This window comes from Tachyglossus aculeatus, chromosome X5 (genome assembly GCF_015852505.1).
Source record: "Tachyglossus aculeatus isolate mTacAcu1 chromosome X5, mTacAcu1.pri, whole genome shotgun sequence".
Classification (NCBI taxonomy): domain Eukaryota; kingdom Metazoa; phylum Chordata; class Mammalia; order Monotremata; family Tachyglossidae; genus Tachyglossus; species Tachyglossus aculeatus.
Window position 1 is genome coordinate 1,922,932 of NC_052097.1, and position 25,830 is coordinate 1,948,761.

The following is a 25,830-nucleotide window of genomic DNA, read 5'->3' on the forward strand; positions in this document are numbered from 1 at the left end:
GCAGGGAAAAGAGAGGCAGGGAAAACAGAGAGGCAGGGAAAACAGAGAGGCAGGGAAAAGAGAGGCAGGGAAAACAGAGGCAGGGAAAACAGAGAGGCAGGGAAATCAGAGAGGCAGGGAAAACAGGCAGGGAAAAGAGAGAGGCAGGGAAAAGAGAGGCAGGGAAAACAGGCAGGGAAGCAGCGTGGCTCAGTGGAAAGAGCACAGGCTTTGGAGTCAGAGGTTATGGGTTCAAATCCCGGCTCCGCCACTTGTCAGCTGTGTGACTTTAGGCAAGTCACTTAACTTCTCTGGGCCTGTTACCTCATCTGTAAAATGGGGATTAAGACTGTGAGCCCCCCGTGGGACAACCTGATCACCTTGTAACCTCCCCAGCGCTTAGAACAGTGCTTTGCACATAGTAAGTGCTTAATAAATGCCATTAAAAAAAAAACAGAGAGGCAGGGAAAAGAGAGGCAGGGAAAACAGAGAGGCAGGGAAAACAGAGAGGCAGGGTAAACAGAGAGGCAGGGAAAAGAGAGGCAGGGAAAACCGAGAGGCAGGAAAAACCGAGAGGCAGGAAAAACTGAGAGGCAGGAAAACGCTTTTTTGTTTGTTTGTTTGCTTGCTTGCTTTTTTCCCCCCGAGGGTACTTCCCGGAATAAGCCACGCAAAACCTCCAAATACGTAGTGCTTAGCTTGGCCGCCTTAACAACCTTTCCTGAAAAAAGTTTAAAAAGCGTCCTGGCCTGCAGAAGGACTGCACGCCGGAGTTTGACTTGCTCTTTTCGGGGCTTAGGTTGGCCCAAAGTGAGGGGAGAGGGGCCGACGCCAGCCCTAATAATCTCCTAATAGGAGGAGCACTGTGGTTTAGTGGGAAGAGTCCGGGCTTGGGAGTCAGAGGTCGTGGGTTCTAATTCCGCTCCGCCACTTCTTAGCAGCTGTGTGACTTTGGGCAACTCACTGTGCCTCAGTTCCCTCATCTGTAAAATGAGGATTGACTGTGGGCCCCACGCGGGGCAACCTGATTACCTTGTGTCTACCCCAGTGCTTAGAACAGTGTTTGGCACACAGTAAGCGCTTAACACTGTCATTATTATTTATTAAACGCGTACTGTGTGCCAAAACACTGTGCTAAACTCTATACGAAGAGACAAGGTAATCATATCGCTTAGTACAGTGCTAAGCGCTTAGTACAGTGCTCTGCACACAGTAAGCGCTCAATAAATATGATTGATGGTGATGATATCGGACAGTCTCTGTTCTTCGGGGGGCTCGGGTTACGAGGAAGGGAACTGAGGTGGTTTATCCCTACTTTACAGATGAGAAAACTGAGGCCCAAGAGATATTACCCACTCTGCTACTGAAACACTGATTTATTCGCCTATCCATCTTTCCATTCTTTTCTATCTCAAAATTAAGCAGTGTGCCTCCCCCGTTAGACTGTGAGTTCCTTGAGGTAAAAGGGAGGGCCTATAAACTCTATCATACTCTCCCAGGTGCTCAGTACAGTACCTGGCAAATTCTAGATGCCCCGTAGGTTGTTTTCCTACAGTATGCGGCCAGCACTGTTCTCGGCTCACCGTGGGTGCTCAACAATTATGATTAATGGAGGAAATGAAAGGCAGTTCCTACAAATCTGGAGTGTACAAATTCCCTTTAAGGGAGCTTTTTGAGGAAAGGGTTAAAGTCTGGGGAGTTGAGCTGTTTTGGATTAAAACCTTTCTCGGGATTTGAGGCTGAGCATATTATTCCTACGTCCCACATTCCTAATTAACAAGGTTTCCAGTCAGCCCCTCCCGGTTGTTTTTTGGTTTTTGGTTGTTTTTTTTTTTTTAAACGTGGGGATTAAGAAGTCTTCGTGTTTACTTGCAGGGGGAGCAGCAGAGGGCCAGCAAAACCCTTTTTCAAAGTATTTCAAGGAAAACTGATGGAGGGTTAAGGAAGCAAAAGTGAAAACTGCATCAGGTACGGCATCTTTCATGACAGTTCAACAGGGAAAGAGAAAGAGAGGGAGGCTGTGAGGGAGGGAGAGAGACAGAAATCGACAGGGGCAGCGATTTGTTGCCGAACTGTATTTTCCAAGCGTTTAGTACAGTGCTCTGCACACAGTAAGCACTCAGTAAATACGACTGAATGAATGAGATGAGCACCAGAGAGAGATTGGCGTTAAGAGAGAAGCATGGGCCTGGGAGTATAAGGATGTGGGTTCGAATCCTGGCTCCACCATATTCATTCAATCACATTTATTGAGCGCTTACTGTGGGCAGAGCACTGGACTAAGCGCTTGGGAAGGACAAGTTGGCAACATATAGAGACGGTCCCCACCCAACAGCGGGCTCACAGTCTAGAAGGGGGAGACAGACAACAAAACAAAACATATTAACAAAATAAAATGAATAGAATGGTAAATATGTACAAGTAAAATAGAGTAATAAATATGTACAAACATATATACAGGTGCTGTGGGGAGGGGAAGGAGGTAAGGTGGGGGGAATGGGGAGGGGGAGGAGGGGGCTCAGCCTGGGAAGGCCTCCTGGAGGAGGTGAGCTCTCACCAATTGTCTGTGGTGTGACCCTGGGCAAGTCATTTCACTTGTCTGGGCCTCAGTTACCTCATCTGTAAAATGGGAAAAGAGTGTGAGCTCCATGTGGGACGGGGACTGTGTCCAACCTGATGAACTTGTATCTACCCCATCACTTAGGACAGTGATTGGCACATAGTAAGCGCTTAACAAGTACCATAATTACTATTAGAGAGTGAGTTGGGGGGAGAGGTGGGGAGAGAAAGAGAGAGAGGGTAGTGGTTGGGATTTTTTCAGCCACACACAAATGGGACAGGGACAGTGTCCAGCCAGATTATCTCGTATCTACCCTGGCACTTAGCATAGTGCTTGGCACATAGTAAGCACATACCCCAATTATTATTATTGGTGTCTGTGAGTCGGGAGGGTGATATCAAAGGGAAAGGGAAGGTAGAGAAGCAGCGTGGCTCAGTGGAAAGAGCATGGGCTTTGGAGTCAGAGGTCATGGGTTCGAATTCCGACTCCACCATGTCTGCTGTGTGACCTTGGGCAAGTCACTTAACTTCTCTGAACCTCAGTTACCTCATCTGTAAAATGGGGATTAAGACCGTGAACCCCACATGGGACAACCCGATCACTTTGTATCCCCCCCAGCGCTTAGAACAGTGCTTTGCACATAGTAAGCGCCTAACAAATGCCAACATTATTATTATAAGCTCTTAGTACAGTGCTCTGCACACGGTAAGCACTCAATAAATACGATTGAATGAATGTTTATCTTTGCTAGAAGGGATGTGGCCGGCTCTTAGCTGGCTCATTCCCCACTGGTCACCTTCCCGTTCTGGGGGTGGAGACGGGGCACACGGGCTGGATCATCCCGGCGTCGATTAGGAATGGAAATCTGGGATGGTGCAGGGCCCCCCAGGCCTGGGAGCCTGAAAGAGGGATGGGAAGGGGGATCCCTGGGGCTGATGTGGAATCCAGCCCGCTTCTTGGACTGGGACAGGACAGCTCAAGAGGGTCCAGGGTCAACTGAGAGTGGGTCAATGGCATCAGCCCCCCAACCCTGGTTCTAACTTTGACTTTGTCTTTGTTCCCCCAGTTCTCCATCGACCATGGGTCCTTTCTCATGGACATTCCTAGTCTTGGGGTATCTGCTGTCAGGTAAGGCCCATGCCCCCCTCCAGCCCTGGGGGTGGGGAGGGGGAGGTGATCCAGAGGCCAAAGACAGTCGAGGGGGAAGGGTGGGAGTTGTATTCATGAAGGGTGTCCCTTCGGAGCCAGGAGTTGGGGAGAGGCAGAATCATCCCCCCTTCTAGATGTTTCTGGGGGCAGACCCAAGAGGTCTGCAGCTAAGGGGTGGGATTCTGGGGCAACTCACCCCAGCAAAATGATGATAGTGTGTTGGGGGGCAGGGGAGGTTCTTCTCCCAATACGGCCCTGCCCTCCTATCCCGGGAACTGTCCCTCACCCCCGCCGCAGAGTACCACCTGGGGAAGGCAGAAAAAACAGACTGGTTTGGCCCCAAGCTCCTAAGGGCAGAGGGTCCCCATTTACACTCCACTGAGTGTGGGTTGGGGGAGTGGACAGGATTCTGTCTCAGCTGCCACAGGGGAATGGGCTATTCCTTTCGCCCTCAATCCTTCTGCCAGGTGTGGTGCCCCCCTACAGGGCCAAACCTCCCCTGGTCTTTGCCCCCGGCCGCTGGTACCTGGGTTCCCAGCAGGAGTGAATGTCGGCAATCCCTAGTGACCCAAGGGAATTTCCGTGGCTTCCATCAGAAGAGGGGCCTGGCTCTGGGGGTGAGGGATGGGGAGGGGATGGGGTCTCTGGGCCTGAGCTTGCTCCCGGAGGGGGTCCCAGGGTCGGATTACCCAGGCCCAGCTCCTGGTCACAGCTCCCTGGGCTGAACCCAGGGGTTCTTGGCTCCCTAGGGCCAATATGGGGTGTCCCAACCCGGATTCTGGGAAGCAAAGGCTGTGACCTGCAGGATTGGGTGAGGGGAGGTCCTGAGCACAATAGCTGTTGTTCAGGGAGGTATGGGGGATCCCCCAAAGAGGGAACCCCCAAGTTGAAGGATGGGGCACCCCCCGGTGGGTTCCTCGTGGAGGGTCCGCTCAGACTGGACCGGCTTTCCGCCCGCCCACCCGCTCCCGACCGGCTCCCACTGACTCCCCCCACCTCAGGGCTGCGACGCGGAGCCTGCCAGCCCCCGTTTCCCGCCATCCTGCCGGACGAGGAGGAGCTGGTGGTGTCCCTGCACATGTCCTTCTCCCTGCGGTGCACCGGGGACAGCGAGGTCAGCTGGCAGTTCCCCACGCTGGACGACGGCAGCCCCGGCGTGTCCGTCCGCAGCGAGGAGAACAACAGCGGCTCCTTCGTGGCCGTGCTGGAGGTGGCCAACGCCACAGCCGTGCACACCGGCCTCTACACCTGCTACTACAACCACACGCAGGCCCAGGAGGCCGAGGCCGAAGGCCGGGATATCTACATCTACGTGCCCGGTGGGTGCGGGGGGCCCCCCGTGGGCAGGTGGTCCGGGTGGGGGGCGACCACGGCTTCCATACAGCGGCGCTGGACGGGGAGATCCGCGGATGGGGGTTGGACCGGCTCCCTTACGGAAATGGCGGGGTGCCGTTCGGCCACATTGAAGGCTTCTAATTCAGTTCTGCCACATGTCTGCTGTGTGACCTTGGGCAAGTCACCTCACTTCTCTGGGCCTCAGTTTCCTCATCTGTAAAATGGGGATTAAGAGTGTGAGCCCCATGTGGGACAAGGACTGTGTCCAACCTGATTAACTTGTATCTCACCAGTGCTCAGAACAGTGCTTGGCACATAGTAAGTGCTTAATAAGTTTCATGATTATTATTATTATCCAGAGTGGAGATGGGGAACTCCAGGGGATCTGAGTCCACTGGTAGCAGGGCACTGTGAGGAACCTTGTGCTGCTTGTCCTCCTGGACACAGCTCACAGCAGGCGTCCAGCCGAGCACTCTGCCCACAGGAGGTGCCCAGCCCAGCACTCTGCCCACAGCAGGCGTTCAGTTCAGTGCTCTTCCCTTAGCAGGCATCTAGCCCAGTGCTCTGCCCACAGCAGGCATTCAGTCCAGTGCTCTGCCCGCTGCAAGCACCCAGCCCAGCGCTCTGCCCAAAGCAGGTGCCCAGCCAACTCTTCTTACAACAGGCGCTCAATACAGTGCTCTGCACACAGCGAGGCGTCCTGTCCAGCACTCTGCCCTCACAACTGTCCAGGCTAGCACTCTCCCCACAGCAGGCGCTCAGTCCAGTGCTCTGCACATAGCAAGTGCTCATTCATTCATTCAGTCGTAGTTATTGAGCGCTTACTGTGTGCAGAGCACTGTACTAAGCGCTTGGGAAGTACAAGTTGGCAACATATAGAGACGGTCCCTACCCAACAGTAGGCTCACAGTCTAGAAGGGGGAGACAGAGAGCAAAACAAGACATGTTAACAAAATAAAATAAATAGAATAAATACGTACAAATAAAATAAATAAATAAACAGCCCCCCACCCCCAGCCGGCACTCATCCCTTGATGGTGACGACAGTTTCATCCTCTGCATGCCCTCTGCTCCTCCCCCTTCCCTATCGACATCCCCACCAAACCAACCCCTCACGTCAAGCAGCGTGACCTAATGGATAGAGCACAGGCTGGGAGTCACAAGGACCTGGGTTCTCATCCTGGCTCCGTCTGCTGCGTGCCCTTGGGCAAGTCACTTCTCTGTGCCTCAGTTACCTCATCTGTAAGATGGGGATCAGGACTGTAAGTCCCACGTGGGACAGGGGCTGTGCCCAACCTGATCAGCCTGGGTCGACCCCAGCTCTTAGAACAGTGCTAGACACACAGTAAGCGCTTAACAAATACCCTCATCGTCATCGTCCCCCCTCAGACCCGGACGTCGCCTTCGTGCCCTCGGTCATGGTCGACCACTTCATCGTCGTGGAAGAAGACGATTCCACCGTGATCCCCTGCCGCCCCACCGACCGGGACGCGCAGGTGTCCCTGCACGCCAGCGACGGCAAGGAGATCGTTGCCTCCTATGACAGCCGCCAAGGCTTCCTGGGTCACTTCCCCATGGGGTCCTACACTTGCGAGACGACCATCCGTGGCAGGAAGTTCCAGACCCTCGAGTTCAACGTCTACACCTTGCGAGGTATCTCTGCTGCCCTCGGTCAGTCCAAGCCGTCCCCTGGGGGAGGGTCCCCGAGGGCCTCGGGCCCGACGAACTCGGTCCCTTTTCTGGAGGGCCGAGAGCATCCGCCCGGAAGGCCGCCGCCTCCTTCTCCGAGGGGAGGACGGTTCCCTGGGATCCCCTGCTCACGGGAGGATTTCAGGGAGGCAGTGGGGCCCAGGGCACCCGGGCGGCCAGGACTCCTCACTTCTAGTCCTGGCTCCGTCCTGGACTGCTGGGTGACCTCGAACGTAAGTCGCTTAGTCTCTCAGAGCCTCATTTTCCTCATCTGTAAAATGGGGCCAAGAACCTTGCCTCTCCCCATCCATCAGAGATCACGAGTCGGATTCTAATCTTGGCTCTGTCACTCGTCTGCTATGTGACCTTAGGCAAGTCACTTCACTTCTCTGTGCCTCAGTTCCTTCAACTGTAAAAATGGGGATTAAGACCGTGAGCCCTATGTGGAACAGGGACTGTGTCCAACCCGATTAGCTTGTATCTACACCAGTGCCTGGCACATCGTAAGTGCTTAATAAATCCCACAGTTATTTGGGGACACCCTGGTTCGGCCTTGAGGTTAGTCCTCCTCCTCATCATCATCAATCGTATTTACTGAGCGCTTACTGTGTGCAGAGCACTGTACTAAGCGCTTGGGAAGTACAAATTGGCAACGTATATAGTCCTCGCCGGCCAGTTGGCCGGGTCCAGCCCCCTCGGGGCCCCGGGCTGGGCGCCGTGCAGAGACGGGGATGGCGATTCCCCTGCTCACGCCTGACCTCCCTGTAGCCACCCCGGAGATCGTTGTGGAGATGGAGGCCCCGAAGACGGTTTACAAGACGGGCGAAACCATCGTGGTCACCTGTGCCGTCCTGGACAACGAGGTGGTCGATTTCCAGTGGAACTACCCGGGGAAGGTGGTACGTCCTGCTTCTGGTGCGCCGGCCGGGGAGGGCATGGTGGGGATGGGGCTTCGAGCAGGAGTCAGTCCATCGTACTTACTGAGCGCTTACTGTGTGCAGAACACTGTACTACGCGCTTGGGAGAAGCAGCGTGGCTTGGTGGAAAGAACGTGGGCTTTGGAGTCAGAGGTCATGGGTTCAGATCCCGGCTCTGCCAATTGTCAGCTGTGTGACTTTGGGCAAGTCACTTCACTTCTCTGTGCCTCAGTTACCTCATCTGGAAAATGGGGATGAAGACTGTGAGCCCCACGTGGGACAACCTGATCACCTTGTAATCTCCCCAGCGCTTAGAACAGTGCTTTGCACATAGGAAGCGCTTAATAAATGCCATCGTTATTACAATAATGTAAGAGAAACAATACCTGGCCACAATGAGCTTACAGTCTAGAGGAGGAGACAGACATTAATAGGAATAAATAGACTACGTGCTTGGGAGGGTACAATAACATAAGAGAAACAATACCTGGCCACAATGAGCTTACAGTCTAGAGGAGGAGATAGACATTAATAGGAATAAATAGACTACGTGCTTGGGAGAGTACAGTAACATAAGAGAAACAATACCTGGCCACAATGAGCTTACAGTCTAGAGGAGGAGATAGACATTAATAGTAATAAATAAATTACAGCTATGGACGTAAGTGTCATGGGGATGAATAAAGGGAGCACCAGGGTGACGCAGAAGGAGGCTTTCGTTCATTCAGTAGTATTTATTGAGCACTTTCTGTGTGCAGAGCATTGGAGGCACGACCTCAGGCCCGATGGACAGGGAGACCAAGTGGTGGAGACACCCTCTTCATTAATTGATTAAGCATCTACTGGGGGCGGAGCACTGCTTTGCGAGTCTACTCAGTGCCTTGTGGGTGTAAAGCACCATCAGAGGGGCCTACTCTGTGCTAGGCACTGTACAAAGCACTGGGGAAAGTACGATGGAGGAAAAAGGCATGGTCCCTGCCCTCTTAGATTGTGAGCCCTTCCAGGGATAGAACCTGGGTCTAATTCCCAACTGTGTACTCTTTTCCAGCACCTAGTAAAGGGTTCTGCACACAGTAACTGCTTAATGAATACCAATACAACTACTTCTTCCAATCTCACTGGGGGAGAAAGGCAGAGAGAAGCAGAGTGAATTGGAGAAGTGACTAAGTGATTGAGCAGCAGAGAGTGCACGATGAGAGGAACAAAAGTGCTCAGGTGCTATGGTGGATGTTGTTGTGAGGTGGGGACCTGGGGAGATGCCTCGTGAGGAGGAGGAGATGGATGAAGAGGAAGAGGAGGAGGGATTTTAGGAGGTTTTGAAGGCCTTCAGGCAGTCGGGGGGCTGTTAGGAGGGAGGGAGCTGCCGACCAAGGCGGGGCCGTGAGGAGGGATCAGAGGTGGGAGAGGCAAGGCCAACCACTGCTAGGGAGGAGGGTGGAGCATCATCATCATCATCATCAATTGTATTTATTGAGTGCTTAGTATGTGCAGAGCACTGTGCTAAGCGCTTGGGAAGTACAAATTGGCAACATATAGAGACAGTCCCTACCCAACAGTGGGCTCACAGTCTAAAAGGCATGAGTCGGGGAGCCAAGCTGACGGTCACTGTCCAGGAAACGGCCCTCCTCCCCTGTGGGTCTGGGGGAGGCGACCTCGCAGGTCCTCGTGGGCAGGAGAGAGTTCTTCCCCTCTTCTCCTCTCCTCTCCCTCTCTGCCACTGCCCACGCCCCTTCCTCCTTGCCTAATCTCTCCCCCTCATCTCCTCCTCCTGGTCCTTTGCCTCCACTCTCCTCTTCCATCTTTGCACCCTCTTCCTCCCTCCCCTCTGCCCTGATGCCTTTCCTCCTGCGTCTCTCTCTTCATCCCCTTCTTTCTCCCCATTTTCATCTACTGGCATCTATCGGTCCACCCCCGGGGCCCAATTCCAGGACAGAGGGTGGGGAGAGAGGACGGTGCATCAGATCCAGGAAAGGCCCCGCAAGGACCCCCTGACCTCTCCCGGGTGTCCCTTCTCTCTGCTGGGTGGCTTGAGCCCCGACCCCTCTCTCTGGCACAGAGGGACAAGGGCATCATCAAGCTGGACGAGATTAAGGTCCCGTCCATCAAGCTGGTGTACACCCTGACGGTGCCCGAGGCCACGGCCAAGGACGGCGGCGATTATGAGTGTGCTGCCCGCCACGCCACCAAGGAGGTGAAGCAGATCAAGAAGGTCACCATCACCGTCCACGGTACAGTGAGAGTCCCCACGGCGGGGCGGGGCCCATGGCCAGCTGGCCTCCCCCCCACCCCCCAGCACCACCCTGCTCACCAAACCCCTTCCCGTCCCCAGAAAAAGGCTTCGTCCGGCTCCAGCCTGGCTTCGGCCCGGTGGAGGCCGTGAACCTGCACGAGGTCCGGCATTTTGGCGTGGAGCTGGAGGCCTACCCCCCGCCCAGGGTGTCCTGGCTGAAGAACAACGTGTCGCTCACGGAGAATCTGACCGAGATCACCACCAGCCTGGAGAAGACCCAGGAGATCAGGTGACGGAGCCTGACCTTAATCCCCACTTTATAATAACGATGATAATAATAATGATGGCATTTGTTAAGCGCTTACTGTGGGCAAAGCACTGTTCTAAGCGCTGTGGGGGGGAGACAAGGTGATCAGGTTGTCCCACATGGGGCTCACAGTTTTCATCCCCATTTTGCAGATAAGGGAACTGAGGCTTAGAGAAGTTAAGTGACTTGCCCAAGTTCACACAGCAGACATGTGGCATGTGACGTGTGCCCCTTCCTTCCTCTGCCCCTCGTCCCCTTCTCCATCCCCCACATCTTACCTCCTTCCCTGCCCCACAGCACCTGTATATATGTATATACGTTTGTGTATATTTATTACTCTATTTATTTTACTTGTACATATCTATTCTATTTATTTCATTTTGTTAGTATGTTTGGTTTTGTTCTCCGTCTCCCCCTTCTAGACTGTGAGTCCGCTGTTGGGTAGCGACTTCTCTGTGTGTTGCCAACTTGTACTTCCCAAGCGCTTAGTACAGTGCTCTGCACACAGTAAGCGCTCAATAAATACGATTGATTGATTGATTGATTGATTTCCCCGGGTATTTCACTCACTCATTTAATTGTACTTATTCATTGCTTACTGTGTGCAGAGCACTGTACTAAGCACTTTGGAGAGCACAATACAACAATAAACAGGGACATTCTGTGCCCACGACGAGCTTACAGTCGGAAGACGGAAGGTCCCGTCCACCTGAAATGGCCGTTCGGTGGGGGGTGGGAGTCACTTGGACCACTGGCCCCACCGGGGCCGTGCCAGGCGAAGGAGATGCCCTCCGGGTCTGTCGCCTCCCCTTTCTTCCCTTCCCCTGCCCACCCTGGGACAGGCGTAGGCACCTGGGCCCCGATCCACGCTGGGTGGGCATGGTCTACACTGGGCACCCGGTGAAGCAACCGGCATGCAGTTCCTCCCCCGGTCCTGGCACCCTTTGGGACACTCCCAGGCCAGTGCTCTTTCCACTGGGCCATACTGCTTCCCTGCTGTTGAAGTGAAATAGTAAAGACTTTCACCTTTTGCAGAATAATTTAACTAGAAACCTTCCACGTATGGGTTTTCTGTAGCGTCTAATGAGTGTATTCACGGTGTCACCAGGTATCAGAGCAAGCTGAAGCTAATCCGAGCGAAGGAGGAAGACAGCGGGCACTACACAATTGTGGTGCAAAACGACGATGATAGTATGAACTACACCTTTGAGCTGCTGGTTCAAGGTAAGGTTTAGGGGCATCGCTAAGATGCCCCTATGGAGAAGCGGCGTGGCTCAATGGAAAGGGCACTGGCTTTGGAGTCTGAGGTCATGGGTTCCAATCCCGGCTCTGCCAATAGTCAGCTGTGTGACTTTGGGCAAGTTACTTCACTTCTCTGTGCCTCAGTTACCTCATCTGTAAAATGGGGATGAAGACTGTGAGCCCCCGTGGGACAACCTGATCACCTTGTAACCTCTCCAGTGCTTAGAACAGTGCTTGGCACATAGTAAGCGCTTAATAAATGCCATTATTATTATTATTATTATCGCTTCCAGTCTGGGGGTGAGAGCAGGGCAGCCGCTCCCCACCCAGTCAGCCAATCGATCAATCGACAAGATTCCCCGAGCACCGGGCCTGGCACTGTACTAAGCACTTGGGAGAGTACAATAGCAGCCAGATGCACTTTCCCTACCCTCAGGGTACTCCTGACCTACTGTGGGTGGCTGGCAAAAATTATTTACAGGGATCATATCTACTAGATCTTTTACATTGTACTCTCCCAAAGTGCTTAGTACAGTGCTCTGCACACGGTAAGCGTTCAATAAACACCACTGATTGATTTATATATTGACTGCAGTACTCTACATAAAGTTCTCAGTAAATATGATGGATTGATTGATTGATTGAAATAGATCTGGGTGGATTAGCTGAACAACTAATTAAATGTAGAGATATAGATATAAGGATTAAATCAATTGCCAGCATGAGTGCGGAGTACAGGAATAAAATGAGGAAGCATTGAAGGCTGATGGGACTGGAGATGTAGGAATTAGTCTAGCCCGTAAGGTCCCTGTGGGCAGGGATCAAGCCTTCCAACTCTATTATACTGCCTTCTCCCAAATGCTTAGTACAGAGCTCGGCACACAGTAAGTGTTCAATAAATACCACTGATTAATTGAATCAATTAGGGAAGGTTTCCTGGGGGTATGGGCTTTTAGAAAGGCCCTGAAGACTCACCCCAGTCATGGGCTGGTGAGCTTTTTGTGGGGCAGGTGCTCAGCGACGAGCTCAGAGTAGAGCACACCGGCTCCCCATTCCCCACTACCAGAAATGGCGATTTCCAAGAGGGAGAAATGGCGATTTCCAAGAGGGTGGAGAGTAACTATTTGGGGTGGCTCAGCTCCACTCCTGCTGGCCACCGGCTCCCAGAGAAGGAGTTTCCGGGCTCCCCACGAGCCCCGTTCCCGTGGCACTGCCCGTCTCCACTCTTTTTGCCTCTCACTGCGGTTCAAGCCCATTTCCTCTTGTTCGGTCCGCGGCGGAGGGGGAGAACAGCTGGTCAGATAGGGCAGGGGGCGGCGCTTGTATAAATGGGGCCTCTCCCCATCCAGCACAGGGTCCTTCACATAATGGGTGCCCGGCACAGCGCCCTGACCAGAGTAGGCATCCAGCAAGGCGCTCTGCACCCCTGAGGTGCCCCAGGCCCAGCGCTGAAAGCCGTTCCTTCCCCCACCGCTCCTGCTCTGCACATAGTCAGCGCTCAATAAATACGATTGATTGATTGATTGCTCCACCTTTCCCTCCAGTGCCGGCCTCCATCTTGGATCTGGTGGACGACCACCACGGCTCGGCGGGGGGCCAGACCGTCCGCTGTGTCGCCGAAGGGATGCCGCTGCCTGACGTCGACTGGATGGTCTGCAGGGACATTAAAAAGTACGCAGGGCAGCCCGCGCTGCCTGACCTCTTCCTTCCCGGCCTCGGTCCGAGGGTCTGCGCTGGTGGTCTGAGCCCCAGGGGATGCGTTTTGAGGGGCCGAGGGACCCTGGGGCTGCTGAGGGTTTCGGGGAAACTGAAGCCGGTAGGGAGCTTAGGTCCACTGGGGACTCAGCACAGCCCCTGGCCTGGTTTATTCTCTGGGATGACCAGCCGAGGGTGCGGTGACCAGCAGGCGTGTCGGGGTGGAAAATGCTGGCAAAATCCTGCCTCCTTCCCACTTCAAGCCTCGCCCTTCCCCACTCTCCCCAGATGCAACAACGAGACCTCGTGGACCCTCCTGGCCGCCAACGCGTCCGACATCGCCGTGGAGGCCCACATGGGCGACAAGGACACGATGGAGAGTCAGGTGACCTTCCGGCAGGTGGAGGAGACGCTGGCGGTGCGCTGCTTGGCCAAGAACCACCTCGGGGCCGTGACGCGGGAGCTGAAGCTGGTGGCCCCTGGTGAGTTGGTAGGGGACAGAGGGGGATGATGACAAGTGGAGTCAGCCCTCCCTTCCTCCTCCTCCTCCTCCCTCCTCTCCATCTGGGGCCGCGCTGACCCTCGGGCCTCTCCGCCCCCAGCCCTGCGCTCTGAGCTGACCGTGGCTGCCGCCGTCCTGGTGCTTCTGGTGATCGTGATCGTCTCCCTCATCGTGCTGGTCATCATCTGGAAACAGGTCAGGACCAACTCCGGGCAGAGCCCTCCCACTCCCCCCCGGCGGGGGCTGACCGGGGTCTCTGCTCGGCCCGGCCTCCCCGGGCCCTGACGCCCCTCTCGCCTTGCAGAAGCCGCGCTATGAGATCCGATGGCGGGTCATCGAGTCCATCAGCCCGGACGGCCACGAGTATATCTACGTGGACCCGATGCAGCTCCCCTACGACTCGCGCTGGGAGTTTCCGAGGGACGGGCTGGTGCTCGGTACGCTCCCCAGGGTCCTCCCTGCCGGCCGGCCCGTGGCCTCCAAACCCCGGGGACTCCTGCCCAATGCGAGCGACCTTGGGGGCAAAGCCAACGGGCTAGCGATAGCAAGGACTAACGATGGCTTTATGGGCCGTTTAACCAAGAACCCTGTGCTAAGCGCTGAGTAGACGCAAGACTATCAGATCAGAAACAGACCCTGCTCCACCCGTGGCTCACAGTCTACGAGGGAGGGATAGCGGGGATTTGTATGCACATACGCACTCACCCCTGCACACACGTAGACACACATGCTCATATATGCACATGCACAAATGCATACCTCCACAGGCCCATGCACACTCACATCCGCACATCCGTACACACATGTGCCCACAGGCCAGGTCACAGCCCCCCAGGAGAGCCCCAGTAAGGCAGGCGGGCAGGAAGCAGTGGGAGGGAGGTGGGTCCGGCTCCCTCCTGCTCTGACCAGCCCTGTCGCCCACAGGCCGAATCCTTGGGTCCGGAGCATTTGGGAAGGTGGTGGAAGGCACTGCATACGGGCTGAGCCGCTCCCAGCCCGTGATGAAGGTGGCCGTGAAAATGTTAAAACGTGAGTGACTCTCTTGGTGCCCTTGGGGGCTTCCATGATGCAAGGGGGGACTGGGAGGGCGCTCCCTCTCCACCCTTCCCGCTCCGTCCCCCCACCCTGCTGGGGTGAATCCCCTGGGATCGACTCTTTTGGGGTGCAACGGGGTGGGTGGTGCTGCTGGTCTCCCCAGCTCCTTGCCTCCCTGCCCCAGCCTCTCTCGCCGGCCGCGGCCTGGTAACGGTATTGATAAAGGGCGTACTAGGTGCCGAGCGCTACGGTGAGCGTTGGGGTAGATTCAGTATTATCAGGTCGGGCACAGTCCCTGTCCCGCTTGGGGCTCACGGCTAAACAGTTAGGGAGAGCAGGAATCTCATCCGCATTTTACAGATGGGGAGGCTGAGGCCCAGAGAGGTTAAAATGACTTGATCAAGGTCATCCAGCAGGCCCCCATCCCCTCCTCACACGACACACCCTTACCCATTCTCCTGGACTGAGTTTCTGCCCTTCTGGATGCCCACCTCTCCTGTAGCTGGCTGGGCCTCTCCCCCCCGACCACCGTCCCCTCTCCCATCACATTGCTTGCCCCTGCCCCCACTCCTCCCAGTGGAAATACCCTCCCCGCCCCCATCATAGCCCTTCTCCTGAGCCCCCCTCCTTCAGGAAGCCTCCCCTGACTAACCATGCCCGTGCTGCACGCACTCATCATACCAACTTCTGGTTCTTCCTCCTCCCTAGGACCTACGTCTGTCTATAAGGTAGCAGGGAGAGCTCATGGAGAACAGCCCCCTCCACTAGGACACACTCTTTGAGAGCAGGGCACCCACCTTATAATAATAATGATGGTATTTGTTAAGCGCTTACTATGGGCAAAGCACTGTTCTAAGCGCTGGGGAGGTTACAAGGTGATCAGGTTGTCCCACGGGGGGGTTCACAGTCTTAATCCCCATTTTACAGATGAGGGAACTGAGGCACAGAGAAGCTTATGTTTCTCCGGCAATGCCCTCAGCCCCCAGAAGTGAGCACAGTCCAAACCGGGCCACCAGCGCCCACCTCAACTGCTCTGTGCCACTCACGGTGACCATCGTAACCAAGGGAACGATAGTCAACTCTCAGGGACTGCTTTGTGGACTATCCAGGCCCCCACTTTCCCCTTCCTGTTCTTCCTCCAGTGCCCTTCGCCCCTTGTCAGCCCCTCTCCGAGGCCGGGAAGGGGAAATGAGAAGGGTGAACAACCCTTCCATTGCCGTTTATCAGTGGTCCGGGGTGGGGAAAGCTGTTAGAGAAAGGCTCTTCTCTCCTCCCACATCTTGGGGGTCTCGTGCATCTCTGTCACCTCGGTCTCCCCTCTTTGTGGCTGTGGGGGCTCGCCTTCCACTCATCACCCCGCTCTAAGACTGGTGACCTTTAGCCCATAAGGGAAGTGGCTGGGTTCGGGCCATAAAGGCGAGTGGACAGAGAGGCCTTTTTGTGCCATAAAGGAGTGGGGCAGTGCTTGGAATTACTGAGTACTGACTGTGTGCACAGCATTGTGCTAAGTGCTTGGGAAGTATGGTATAACAGAGTTGGTGGATACGATCCCAGCCCACAAGGCGCTTACAGTCTGCAGGAGGAGAAAGACATGGGGAAAATTTTTTTTGGAACATCCTGAGGGCTGGGAAGTTGGGTGGTGGGGGACCCTTGGGGGGTCTGCAGCCATGCCGTGGGGGCTCTAGCTCCTGGGGGCCGGACTGCCCAGACTGACCGACACACGGTTTTTGACCCCGACAGCCACGGCTCGATCCAGCGAGAAGCAGGCCCTCATGTCGGAGCTGAAGATCATGACGCATCTGGGCCCCCATCTGAACATCGTGAACCTCCTGGGGGCCTGCACCAAATCAGGTGGGTGGGGGTGCCAGGGAAGGGCACGGCCGGGGCCGAGGGATGACTGGGGTGGAGGGCTGGGGCTCAGTGGGTGCACCCCTCTCCGCCGCCACCCCCGCTCACTTCCCATTGCCCCGGCCTCAGGACCCATCTACATCATCACCGAGTACTGCTTCTACGGCGACCTGGTCAACTACCTGCACAAGAACCGCGATAACTTCCTGACTCGCCACCCGGAGAAGACGAAGAAAGAGCTGGACATCTTTGGGATGAGCCCCACCGACGAGAGCACCAGGAGGTGGGTTAGGGCAGGGCGTGCTGGGTATCGCCCTGAAACCGGAGGGGGTGGGGCTGTGTACTGGTTGCCCTCCTGAATGCCCACCGTCATGGCCAGAAATGGAGAAGGGAGCATCGGGGGTGTTGGATTGTCTGTGCCGGGTCTCTCGGGGAGGGTTAGGAATGGAGAGGGGAGAGTCAGGGGTGTTGGATGGTCTGTGCTGGGTCACTGGGGGAGAGTCAGGGATGTTGGACAGTCCATCCTTAACTGTCCAGGAGGACAACCAGTATGTTGCCCGTTCGGAGTCGGGGTCTTGGGGGTGGGCTGGCAGGTGTTGCTCAAAACCTGGTGGTCTCTGGGCCTCTGTTTCTGTAAACGGGGGCTTCCCCGGGGCTGGAGAGGAATCAGGAATTAGTGGCGGGAAATCCCTCTGCCGCAGTGGAAGGGAAGGGCCAGAAGTGGCCCCACTCTGGAGGATCCCTGACCAATGAGAGGCCATCAGGGCCAGCCCCCGTCCCCTCCTTAAACGCCTATTTTCTGGACGAACCTTTCCCTCGGGGGAGCTGGGCCCCCCGGCTAACGCTTCTACTCGGCTGGCGCAGTTACGTCATCCTCTCATTCGAAAACAACGGGGACTACATGGACATGAAGCAGGCGGACGCCACGCAGTACGTGTCCATGTTGGAGAGGAAGGAGTCATCCAAGTACTCGGACATCCAGCGATCCCTGTACAACCGGCCGGCCTCCTACAAGAAGAAGTCCGTGTCGGGTGAGTGGGACTGTCGGGTGGAGAGGTGGGCCGGGGGCAGCGCGTCCAGGTGAAGGGCTGAGGGCGTTACTGGCGGAGGCTGGCTGGACTGTGAGCATGCTGTTGGGTAGGGACCGTCTCTGTATGTTGCCAACTTGTACTTCCCAAGCGCTTAGTACAGTGTTCTGCACACAGTAAGCGCTCAATCAATGCGATTGAATGAATGAATGAATGAATGGACTAGGTAGAGAATGCCAGGCCATTTGGGCACTGCAGCATGTGGGTGGGGATCATTTGCTCTGCCACCTTGGGAACCAAGTCCTCTGCTTGGGCATGGGAGTCAGAGGATCTGGGTTATAATAATAATAATAATAATAATGGCATTTATTGAGCACTTACTATGTGCAAAGCACTGTTCTAAGCGCTGGGGAGGTTACAAGATGATAGGGATGTCCCCCGGGGGGCTCACAGTCTTAATCACCATTTGCCAGATGAGGTAACGGAGGCACGGAGAAGTTAAGTGACTTGCCCAGGGTCACACAGCTGACAGTTGGTGGAGTCGGGATTTGAACCCAGGACCTCTGACTCCAAAGCCCGGGCGCTTTCCACTGAGCCACGCTGCTAATCCTGGCTCTGTCACTTGTCTGTTGTGTGGCCTTGGGCAAGTCACTTCACTTCTCTGGACATCAGTTCCCTCATCCGTAAAATGGAGATTAAGATTGTGAGCCCCATGTGGGACAACCTGATCATCTTGTAACCTCCCCAGCGCTTAGAACAGCGCTTTGCACATAGTAAGCGCTTAATAAATGCCATCATTATTATTATTGTACAATGCCTGGAACAGAGTAAGCACTTAACAAATACCATTTTAATAATAATAATAATAATAATAATGATAATCTCCCCAGCGCTTAGAACAGTGCTTTGTACATAGTAAGCGCTTAATAAATGCCATGGTTATTATTATTATTATTATAATCTCTCCCTTAGGTGGGGCAGGAGGAGGAGGAAGTGGTGGGAGATGGGGGTCAGAGTGAAGCAAAGAGTCGAGGGCTGGAGGCTGTGGGCCAGTAGCAACCTTTTTCTCCTGGGGCTGGGTAGGGCGGTCTCAAAGGCAGGGGGATTCTCCATTCATTCATTCATTCATTCATTCACTCAAACGTATTTATTGAGCGCTTACTGTGTATAGAGCACTGTACTAAGCGCTTGGGAAGGACAAGTCGGCAACATAATTCATAATAACAGAATAATATATAATAACAACATAATAACATAACAGAATTCTCCAGTCATGGTGGGGTCAGGAGACCCTTTCCGGGGGCTTCTCTAGGGGAGCCAGCCCGGCCCTCCAGGATGGCACTGCTCTTGTCAGATTCCTGACATCCTCTCTGCCCTCCCCCCTTACAACTGGCAGACGCTGAAGTCACGGACCTCCTGTCGGATGACGGTTCGGAAGGCCTTGGCCTGCTGGACCTGCTGAGCTTCACCTACCAGGTGTCCCGCGGGATGGAGTTCTTGGCTTCGAAAAATGTGCGTGTCTCTGGGGGGGGGGGGGGGTGCAGTGGGGTGTGCAATGCGGGGATGGGGGGTGGAGGCTCAAGGGCCTATGTTTCTGGTGGAAATGGTCACTTCTGCAGTGGGAAATGGGCCTCCCCCCCACCATAGTCTAGATGAGTCCTCTTGACGTCTAGAGATCTCCAGACACATCTAGACCGCTCGCCCACCATGTACCCAGACATCCCCTCCCAGCATTTCGATATTTCTGCCCCTGGGCAGTGGGAAGAGGCCCTAGTCCACCATAAGCGGCCGGCCTCCGAGGACTGGCGAGGCTGTGGCTCCCGCAATGACCAGGTCCATCTCCTTTTCCCCAAAGTGTGTCCACCGGGACCTGGCTGCGCGGAATGTCCTACTGGCGCAAGGGAAGATCGTGAAGATCTGCGACTTCGGGCTGGCGAGGGACATCATGCACGACTCCAACTACGTGTCCAAGGGCAGCGTAAGTATGAGCTCAGGGCATAAACGTGGATTTTAGGGGCCGAGGGGAGGCTGCCCATCCCCTCGAGATGCTGGAGGGGAGGGGAGGGGGCGGGCTGCGGGCGGAGACTTGTCCAGTCAGTCGGTCAATCAGTTAGTTGTACTGATTGAGTGCTTACTGTAGGCAGAACACTGTACTCAGTGCTTGGGAGAGTACATTATAACAATATAACCGACACATTCCCTGCCCACAAGAAGCTGGAGGGGGAGACAGCCCAGAGGTGTAGACAGACATCAATATAAACTACTAATACTACAGATGTGGACATAAGTGCAGTGGGGCTGAGAGGGGGAATTGGTCTCTGGGAGAGGCTGGGAAGGGGTTTAATTGTAACCAAGAAAGCAGTAGATTGGAAGGGTGTTCTCATTCTCAGTCGTCAACAATAACACGATTTGCTGGAGCACTAGTCAGTCAATTGTTGGCATTTATCGAGGGCTGACTATTTGCAGAGCGCTGTACTAAGCACTTGGGAGAGTATGATACAATACAACCTGATTATCCTGGCTCTACCTCAGTGCTTATCATCATCAATCGTATTTATTGAGCGCTTACTGTGTGCAGAGCACTGGACTAAGCGCTTGGGAAGTACGAGCTGGCAACATATAGAGACAGTCCCTACCCAACAGTGGGCTCACAGTCTAAAAGACTGTGATATTGACTGCTTAGTATGATATTTAGTACGACATCCCAGCCCTGCCGCTTGTCTGCTTTGCGACCCTGGGCAAGTCACTTTACGTCTCTATGCCTCAGTTACCTCATCTCTAAAATGGGGATTGAGACCTTAAGCCCCACGTGGTACAAGATTGTGTACAGTCTGATAGCTCGTATCCACCCCAGTGCATGGAACAGTGCCTGGCACATAGTAAGTCCTTAACAAATACTGTAATTATTATTACCATTACTTGGGCCACAGAAAGAGCTTAGCAAGTACCATAATTATTACTAGTCCTGTTGTTATTATTCCTAGGAGGGCGGGATGGGGTTTTTGAATCCTTTCTGTGTGCCTCCTCCACGCTGCAGACCTTCCTGCCTGTGAAGTGGATGGCCCCGGAGAGCATCTTCGACAACCTGTACACCACGCTCAGTGATGTCTGGTCTTACGGGATCCTGCTGTGGGAGATCTTCTCTCTCGGTACGTCCCTCTCAACGCCCCCGTCCTGCCCCTGGCATCCTCCTGGTGGCACGCCGGAAGGGGCTGGTGGCCAGCTGCCCTCCTGGACACCCAACCTCGTGCTGTGGATGGGCACGCACCTCTCTCTCTTCATCTCTGCCTCTCCCCAAGGGACCCAGCATGGAACATTGACTCTCCCCTCTCCACCCCTAATTATTCCTTCAGTAACTGAGCACGGACCCCCTGACACTCCCCTCTCCATCCGACTCTCCCTCCGGTGACCCAGCACAGACACTTAATGCTCCCCCCTCTCCGGTGACCCAGCACAGACACTTAATTCTCCCCCCTCCACCCCTGACCCTCCCTTCAGTGACCCAGCACAGACCTCTGTCTCCCCAGTCAACCCAGTACGGACCCCTGACTCTCCCCTTTCCACTCCTGACTCTCTCTCCGGTGCCCCAGCACAGATCCGGCATAAATTCCTCATCCATGGCTATATCCAATCTCCTCTGTCCCCGCTGGGGTTTCGGGCTGAGCAGCTTCTTGGGGAAGAAAGTCCTGTGCTCACCCCCTTTCCTTGTGCTTCCCTTTGGCCTTGCCAGCTTCTCGTTCTTGTGAGAGTCCCTTGCCCTGGTGCCAAGGTGTCTGGGGACCACACGTTCCCCATCCGCCCTGCCCGCCCCTCCAAGGCTGTGGAACTGGCAGTCCAGGCTCCCAAGTCACCATGGGCCGGGCCCTCCGTGGCCGGAATGGCATCCCGTGGTTGACGGGACGGTACTGCTATGTTGACAGGGGGCACGCCCTACCCGGGCATGATGGTCGACTCCACCTTCTACAACAAGATCAAGAGCGGCTACCGAATGGCCAAGCCGGACCACGCCACCAGCGAGGTGTAAGTCATAGATCCTAATCCCGCCACTTGTCAGCTGTGACACCTTGGGCACGTCACTTCACTTCTCTCTGCCTCGGTTCCCTCATCTGTAAAATGGGGATTGAGACTGTGAGCCCCACCTGGGACAGGGACTATATCCAACCAGATTTGCTTGTATCCACCCCAGGGCTTAGTACAGTGCCTGGCACGTAGTAAGTGTTTAACAAATACCAAAACTACCGCCACTTGTCAGCTGTGAGACCTTGGGCACGTCACTTCACTTCTCTCTGCCTCAGTTCCCTCATCTGTAAAATGGGGATTGAGACTGTGAGCCCCACCTGGGACAGGGACTACGTCCAACCAGATTTGCTTGTATCCACCCCAGGGCTTAGTACAGTGCCTGGCACGTAGTAAGTGTTTAACAAATACCAAAACTACCGCCACTTGTCAGCTGTGAGACCTTGGGCACGTCACTTCACTTCTCTCTGCCTCAGTTCCCTCATCTGTAAAATGGGGATTGAGACTGTGAGCCCCACCTGGGACAGGGACTACGTCCAACCAGATTTGCTTGTATCCACCCCAGGGCTTAGTACAGTGCCTGGCACGTAGTAAGTGTTTAACAAATACCAAAACTACCGCCACTTGTCAGCTGTGAGACCTTGGGCACGTCACTTCACTTCTCTCCGCCTCAGTTCCCTCATCTGTAAAATGGGGACTGAGACTGTGAGCCCCACCTGGGACAGGGACTATATCCAACCAGATTTGCTTGTACCCACCCCAGGGCTTAGTATAGTGCCTGGCACGTAGTAAGTGTTTAACAAATATCAAAACTACTATGATTATTATTAAGTTTTCCCTTTTGGGCCCCTGCACCTCTCCCCCCACTGCCTGCGTCCTGCTCTCCCGGCACATCCCCTTCCCCTCCCTCTCCAGGTATGAGATCATGGTCAAGTGTTGGAACAGCGAACCGGAGAAGAGACCATCTTTCTACCACCTGAGCGAGATCGTGGAGAGCCTGCTGCCCGGCCACTACAAGAAGGTTCGCCCACCTTGGGCTGGCACTACGGGGGCGGAGGGGCTGGGCTGCGGCGTTCCAGAAGAATCCGGGCTGCTGGGAGTCCCGGGCTCACTGGACGACCTTAGAAAGTCCCTTCACCTCTCTGGGCCTCAGTTTCCTCCCCCGCAAAGCGGGGCTTAAGATCCCTGCTCTCCCTCCCTCCAGGACTTCTAGACTGTGAGCCCGCTGTTGGGTAGGGACCGTCTCTGTATGTTGCCAACTTGTACTTCCCAAGCGCGTAGTCCAGTGCTCTGCACACAGTAAGCGCTCAATAAATACGATTGAATGAATGAATGAATGACTGGGAGCCCCGTGGGGGACGGGGACCGCAACCAGCCTGGCACTTGGCACAATGCTCGGCACTCAGTGCGTACTTGGTAAACCCTGTCGTTGCTAGCATCATCATCATCAATCGTATTTATTGAGCGCTTACTATGTGCAGAGCACTGTACTAAGCGCTTGGGAAGTACAAATTGGCAACACGTTGATCCAAAGCCTATAGTAACCGGGGCCCGTCGCGTGTCCCCAGAGCTACGAGAAAATCCACCGGGACTTCCTGAAGAGCGACCACCCGGCCGTGGCCCGGATGAGAGTTGAGAGCGATGAGCCGTACGTGGGTGTCACCTACAAGAACGAGGAGAAACTCAAGGAGTGGGAGAGCGGCTTGGACGAGCAGAGACTCAGCGCCGACAGCGGCTACATCATCCCCCTGCCGGACCTCGAACCCGGACTGGAGGACGAGCTCGGCAAGAGGAACCGGCACAGGTACCGGCCGCCCGGCCACCCTCTCCCTGACCCCCCGACGCCGTGGTCCTCACCATCCTCCTGCCCATTGCGCGGTGCCCGCTGACCTGTCACCCCCCACACCTCATCCAGACCGGGCAGACGCAGTCAAGTCTACAGTTTGGAGGTTTGGGAGGTTTTGCCTAAATGTAAGCTCCTTGTGGGTAGGGAGTGTGTCTACCACCTTCCTGTTATATTGTACTCTCCCAAGCGCTTAGCACAGTGCTCTGCATACAGTAAGCGCTCAATAAATACCACTGACTGACCGATTGATTGGGAGCCCCTTGCCCGGGTGCCAAGTTGCTGGGGACCACAAATTCCCTGTGGAATTCCCGAGCACTGGCTAAGTCACCTCCGGGCGAGCCCTCTGCTTGGTACAGGGCTCTGCACACGATAAACACTCAAAAAAAATACCATTGATTGACTGATTGGCCCCAATAACTGGGGAAAAGCGGGGAGGTGTTCCTACTTGAGTGGCTGGGATTGGCCCTCTGTAGGGTCAGATAATTGCCAGCTTCCCCTCCCTCTCCCCTAGGCTCTGTACTAGATACCTGCTGTATGCAGAGCATGTCCTGTGCCCATACGGGGTGCAGAGTAGTGTACTGGATGCCTGCTGTGTGCAGATCAATCCATCAATCATACTTATTGAGCACTTACTGTGTGCAGAGCAGTGTACTAAGCAGCGGAGAAGCAGCGTGGCTCAGTGGAAAAGAGCCCGGGCTTTGGAGTCAGAGGTCATGGGTTCAAATCCCAGCTCCGCCACTTGTCAGCTGTGTGACTTTGGACAAGTCACTTGACTTCTCTGGGCCTCAGGTACCACATCTGTAAAATGGGGATGGGACTGTGAGCCCCCCGTGGGACAACCTGATCACCTTGGAACCTCCCCCGCGCTTAGAACAGTGCTTTGCACATAGTAAGCACTTAATAAATGCCATCATTATTATTATTATTATTACTAAGCACTTGGGAAAGTATGGTATAACAGACACATTCCATGCCCACAACGAGCTTAACGTCTAGTGGGGTATGCAGACATTACTTATAAATAAATTATGAATATGTACATAGGTGCTGTAGGGCTCAAGGAGGGTACAAATCCAAGGGTAAGGGTGATGCAGAGGGAGTGTGAGTAGTGTATTGGGTGTCTGCTGTGTGCAGAGTACTGTACTGGGCACCTATTATAGGCAAAGCACTACAGAAGGTGCTTGGGAGACAGACAGAAATAAGAGATGTAGTTCGTTCCCTTGAGAAACCCAGTCTAATAAGGGTGACAAATCAACATAAAGTGATGCAGAGACGCATAGTCAGAAGGGTGCGAGGGGGCATGGGAGTGGTAAATCCAAGCGATAGATCGCTCATGGGAACAAATCAATCGATAGAGGCGTTCAGCTTCTTCCCGGCCCTAGTGGAAGGTTGGCGAGGAAAGCAGGGAGGAGGGGGAAGGAGACAGTTTTGCGGGTTTCAGTCCCCGAGCCCCTGGGCTAGGAGCCGTTGCTGCCCACCGTGCCATTACCGGAGGCGTGTGACCCTGGCACTGTCCACTGAGGTCAGGTGCCAACCGCGGAGGTTATCCCGGGCACTGGTCCCCGGGGGCCGGCGGAGCGGTACGGCTCAATGCGGGAGGATGGGAGCGGCGTACCGTGTCAGGCTGGAATCTCGGTCCCTCCGACGCCCCTGGGACAGCGGGGCCATTCCGGGGGGTCGGGGTCCCCTTATCCGCTTCTGCCCTGGAGGGGATGCTTCTGCCCCCAAGGGTGGGGGCCCTGGATGTCCACCCTGCTCCTGCCCCCACCGACTCCCCCACCCCACGGCGCCTCTGCCCGCTCCCCAGCTCCCAGACGTCCGAGGAGAGCGCCATCGAGACCGGTTCCAGCAGCTCGACCTTCGTCAAGAGAGAGGACGAGACCATCGAGGACATCGACCTGATGGATGATGACATCGGCATCGACTCGTCGGATCTGGTGGAGGACAGCTTCCTGTAGTCCTCCCACCCCTCACCCCCCAAAACCCCCGTCCTGGGACGCATACGCGTCCCCCCCCCCGCCCCCCGCCCCTCCCCGTCTTGCCGAAAACCACTTTATTGCAATGCAAAAGCCCCCGAGGAGCCTCTGGCCTGTGTCAAAAGAGGCTGGTGGCCCCGACGGACCCCCAGGGCCCCGGAACTGGGCACGCTGGGCCCAAATGGACCTTTCTGGTGTGTGTTTCTCAGTGGGGGGATAGGGGAACATCTCAGCGGCATCTGTGGCTGCCTGGAAATGCCCCACCACTTAGGCCCACGGCTTCCCCGTCCCTTCGCTGCAGACACCACCCCCCTGCCCCCTGTAATTATGTAAATAGCCGTCCACCCCAGTATGCCGTCCGCCGCTCTTCCCGCCCTGGACCGGAGAAGGGACCTCTCCGGACGCCTGTGGAATCTCCCCCCTCGAGCCCCGGGCTCAGCTCAAGAGCCAAAACCACTTGTGACATTCCCAGGCA

The 25,830-nt window shown here is 55.1% G+C and overlaps 1 protein-coding gene across 2 annotated transcripts in view; it reads left to right on the top strand.

The window, feature by feature from the left end:
- PDGFRA (platelet derived growth factor receptor alpha) overlaps nt 1-25,337 on the top strand; it is a 36,484-nt gene extending 11,147 nt beyond the window's left edge. The window contains exons 2-24 of one of the 2 annotated variants that reach the window (XM_038769354.1): nt 1,855-1,947; nt 3,606-3,667; nt 4,690-5,007; nt 6,413-6,676; nt 7,481-7,611; nt 9,686-9,857; nt 9,959-10,148; nt 11,275-11,390; nt 12,953-13,079; nt 13,392-13,585; nt 13,706-13,800; nt 13,910-14,042; nt 14,530-14,634; nt 16,381-16,491; nt 16,618-16,771; nt 17,353-17,519; nt 18,913-19,028; nt 19,372-19,494; nt 20,554-20,665; nt 21,437-21,536; nt 22,449-22,554; nt 23,102-23,337; nt 25,187-25,337. In XM_038769354.1, coding sequence (XP_038625282.1) covers nt 3,619-3,667; nt 4,690-5,007; nt 6,413-6,676; nt 7,481-7,611; nt 9,686-9,857; nt 9,959-10,148; nt 11,275-11,390; nt 12,953-13,079; nt 13,392-13,585; nt 13,706-13,800; nt 13,910-14,042; nt 14,530-14,634; nt 16,381-16,491; nt 16,618-16,771; nt 17,353-17,519; nt 18,913-19,028; nt 19,372-19,494; nt 20,554-20,665; nt 21,437-21,536; nt 22,449-22,554; nt 23,102-23,337; nt 25,187-25,337 — 3,270 coding nt within the window. In that variant the 5' untranslated portion in view covers nt 1,855-1,947; nt 3,606-3,618. The remainder of the gene's footprint in view (nt 1-1,854; nt 1,948-3,605; nt 3,668-4,689; nt 5,008-6,412; nt 6,677-7,480; nt 7,612-9,685; nt 9,858-9,958; nt 10,149-11,274; nt 11,391-12,952; nt 13,080-13,391; nt 13,586-13,705; nt 13,801-13,909; nt 14,043-14,529; nt 14,635-16,380; nt 16,492-16,617; nt 16,772-17,352; nt 17,520-18,912; nt 19,029-19,371; nt 19,495-20,553; nt 20,666-21,436; nt 21,537-22,448; nt 22,555-23,101; nt 23,338-25,186) is intronic. The other variant, XM_038769355.1, reaches the window with a different exon arrangement.
- Nucleotides 25,338-25,830: the final 493 nt, after the last annotated feature.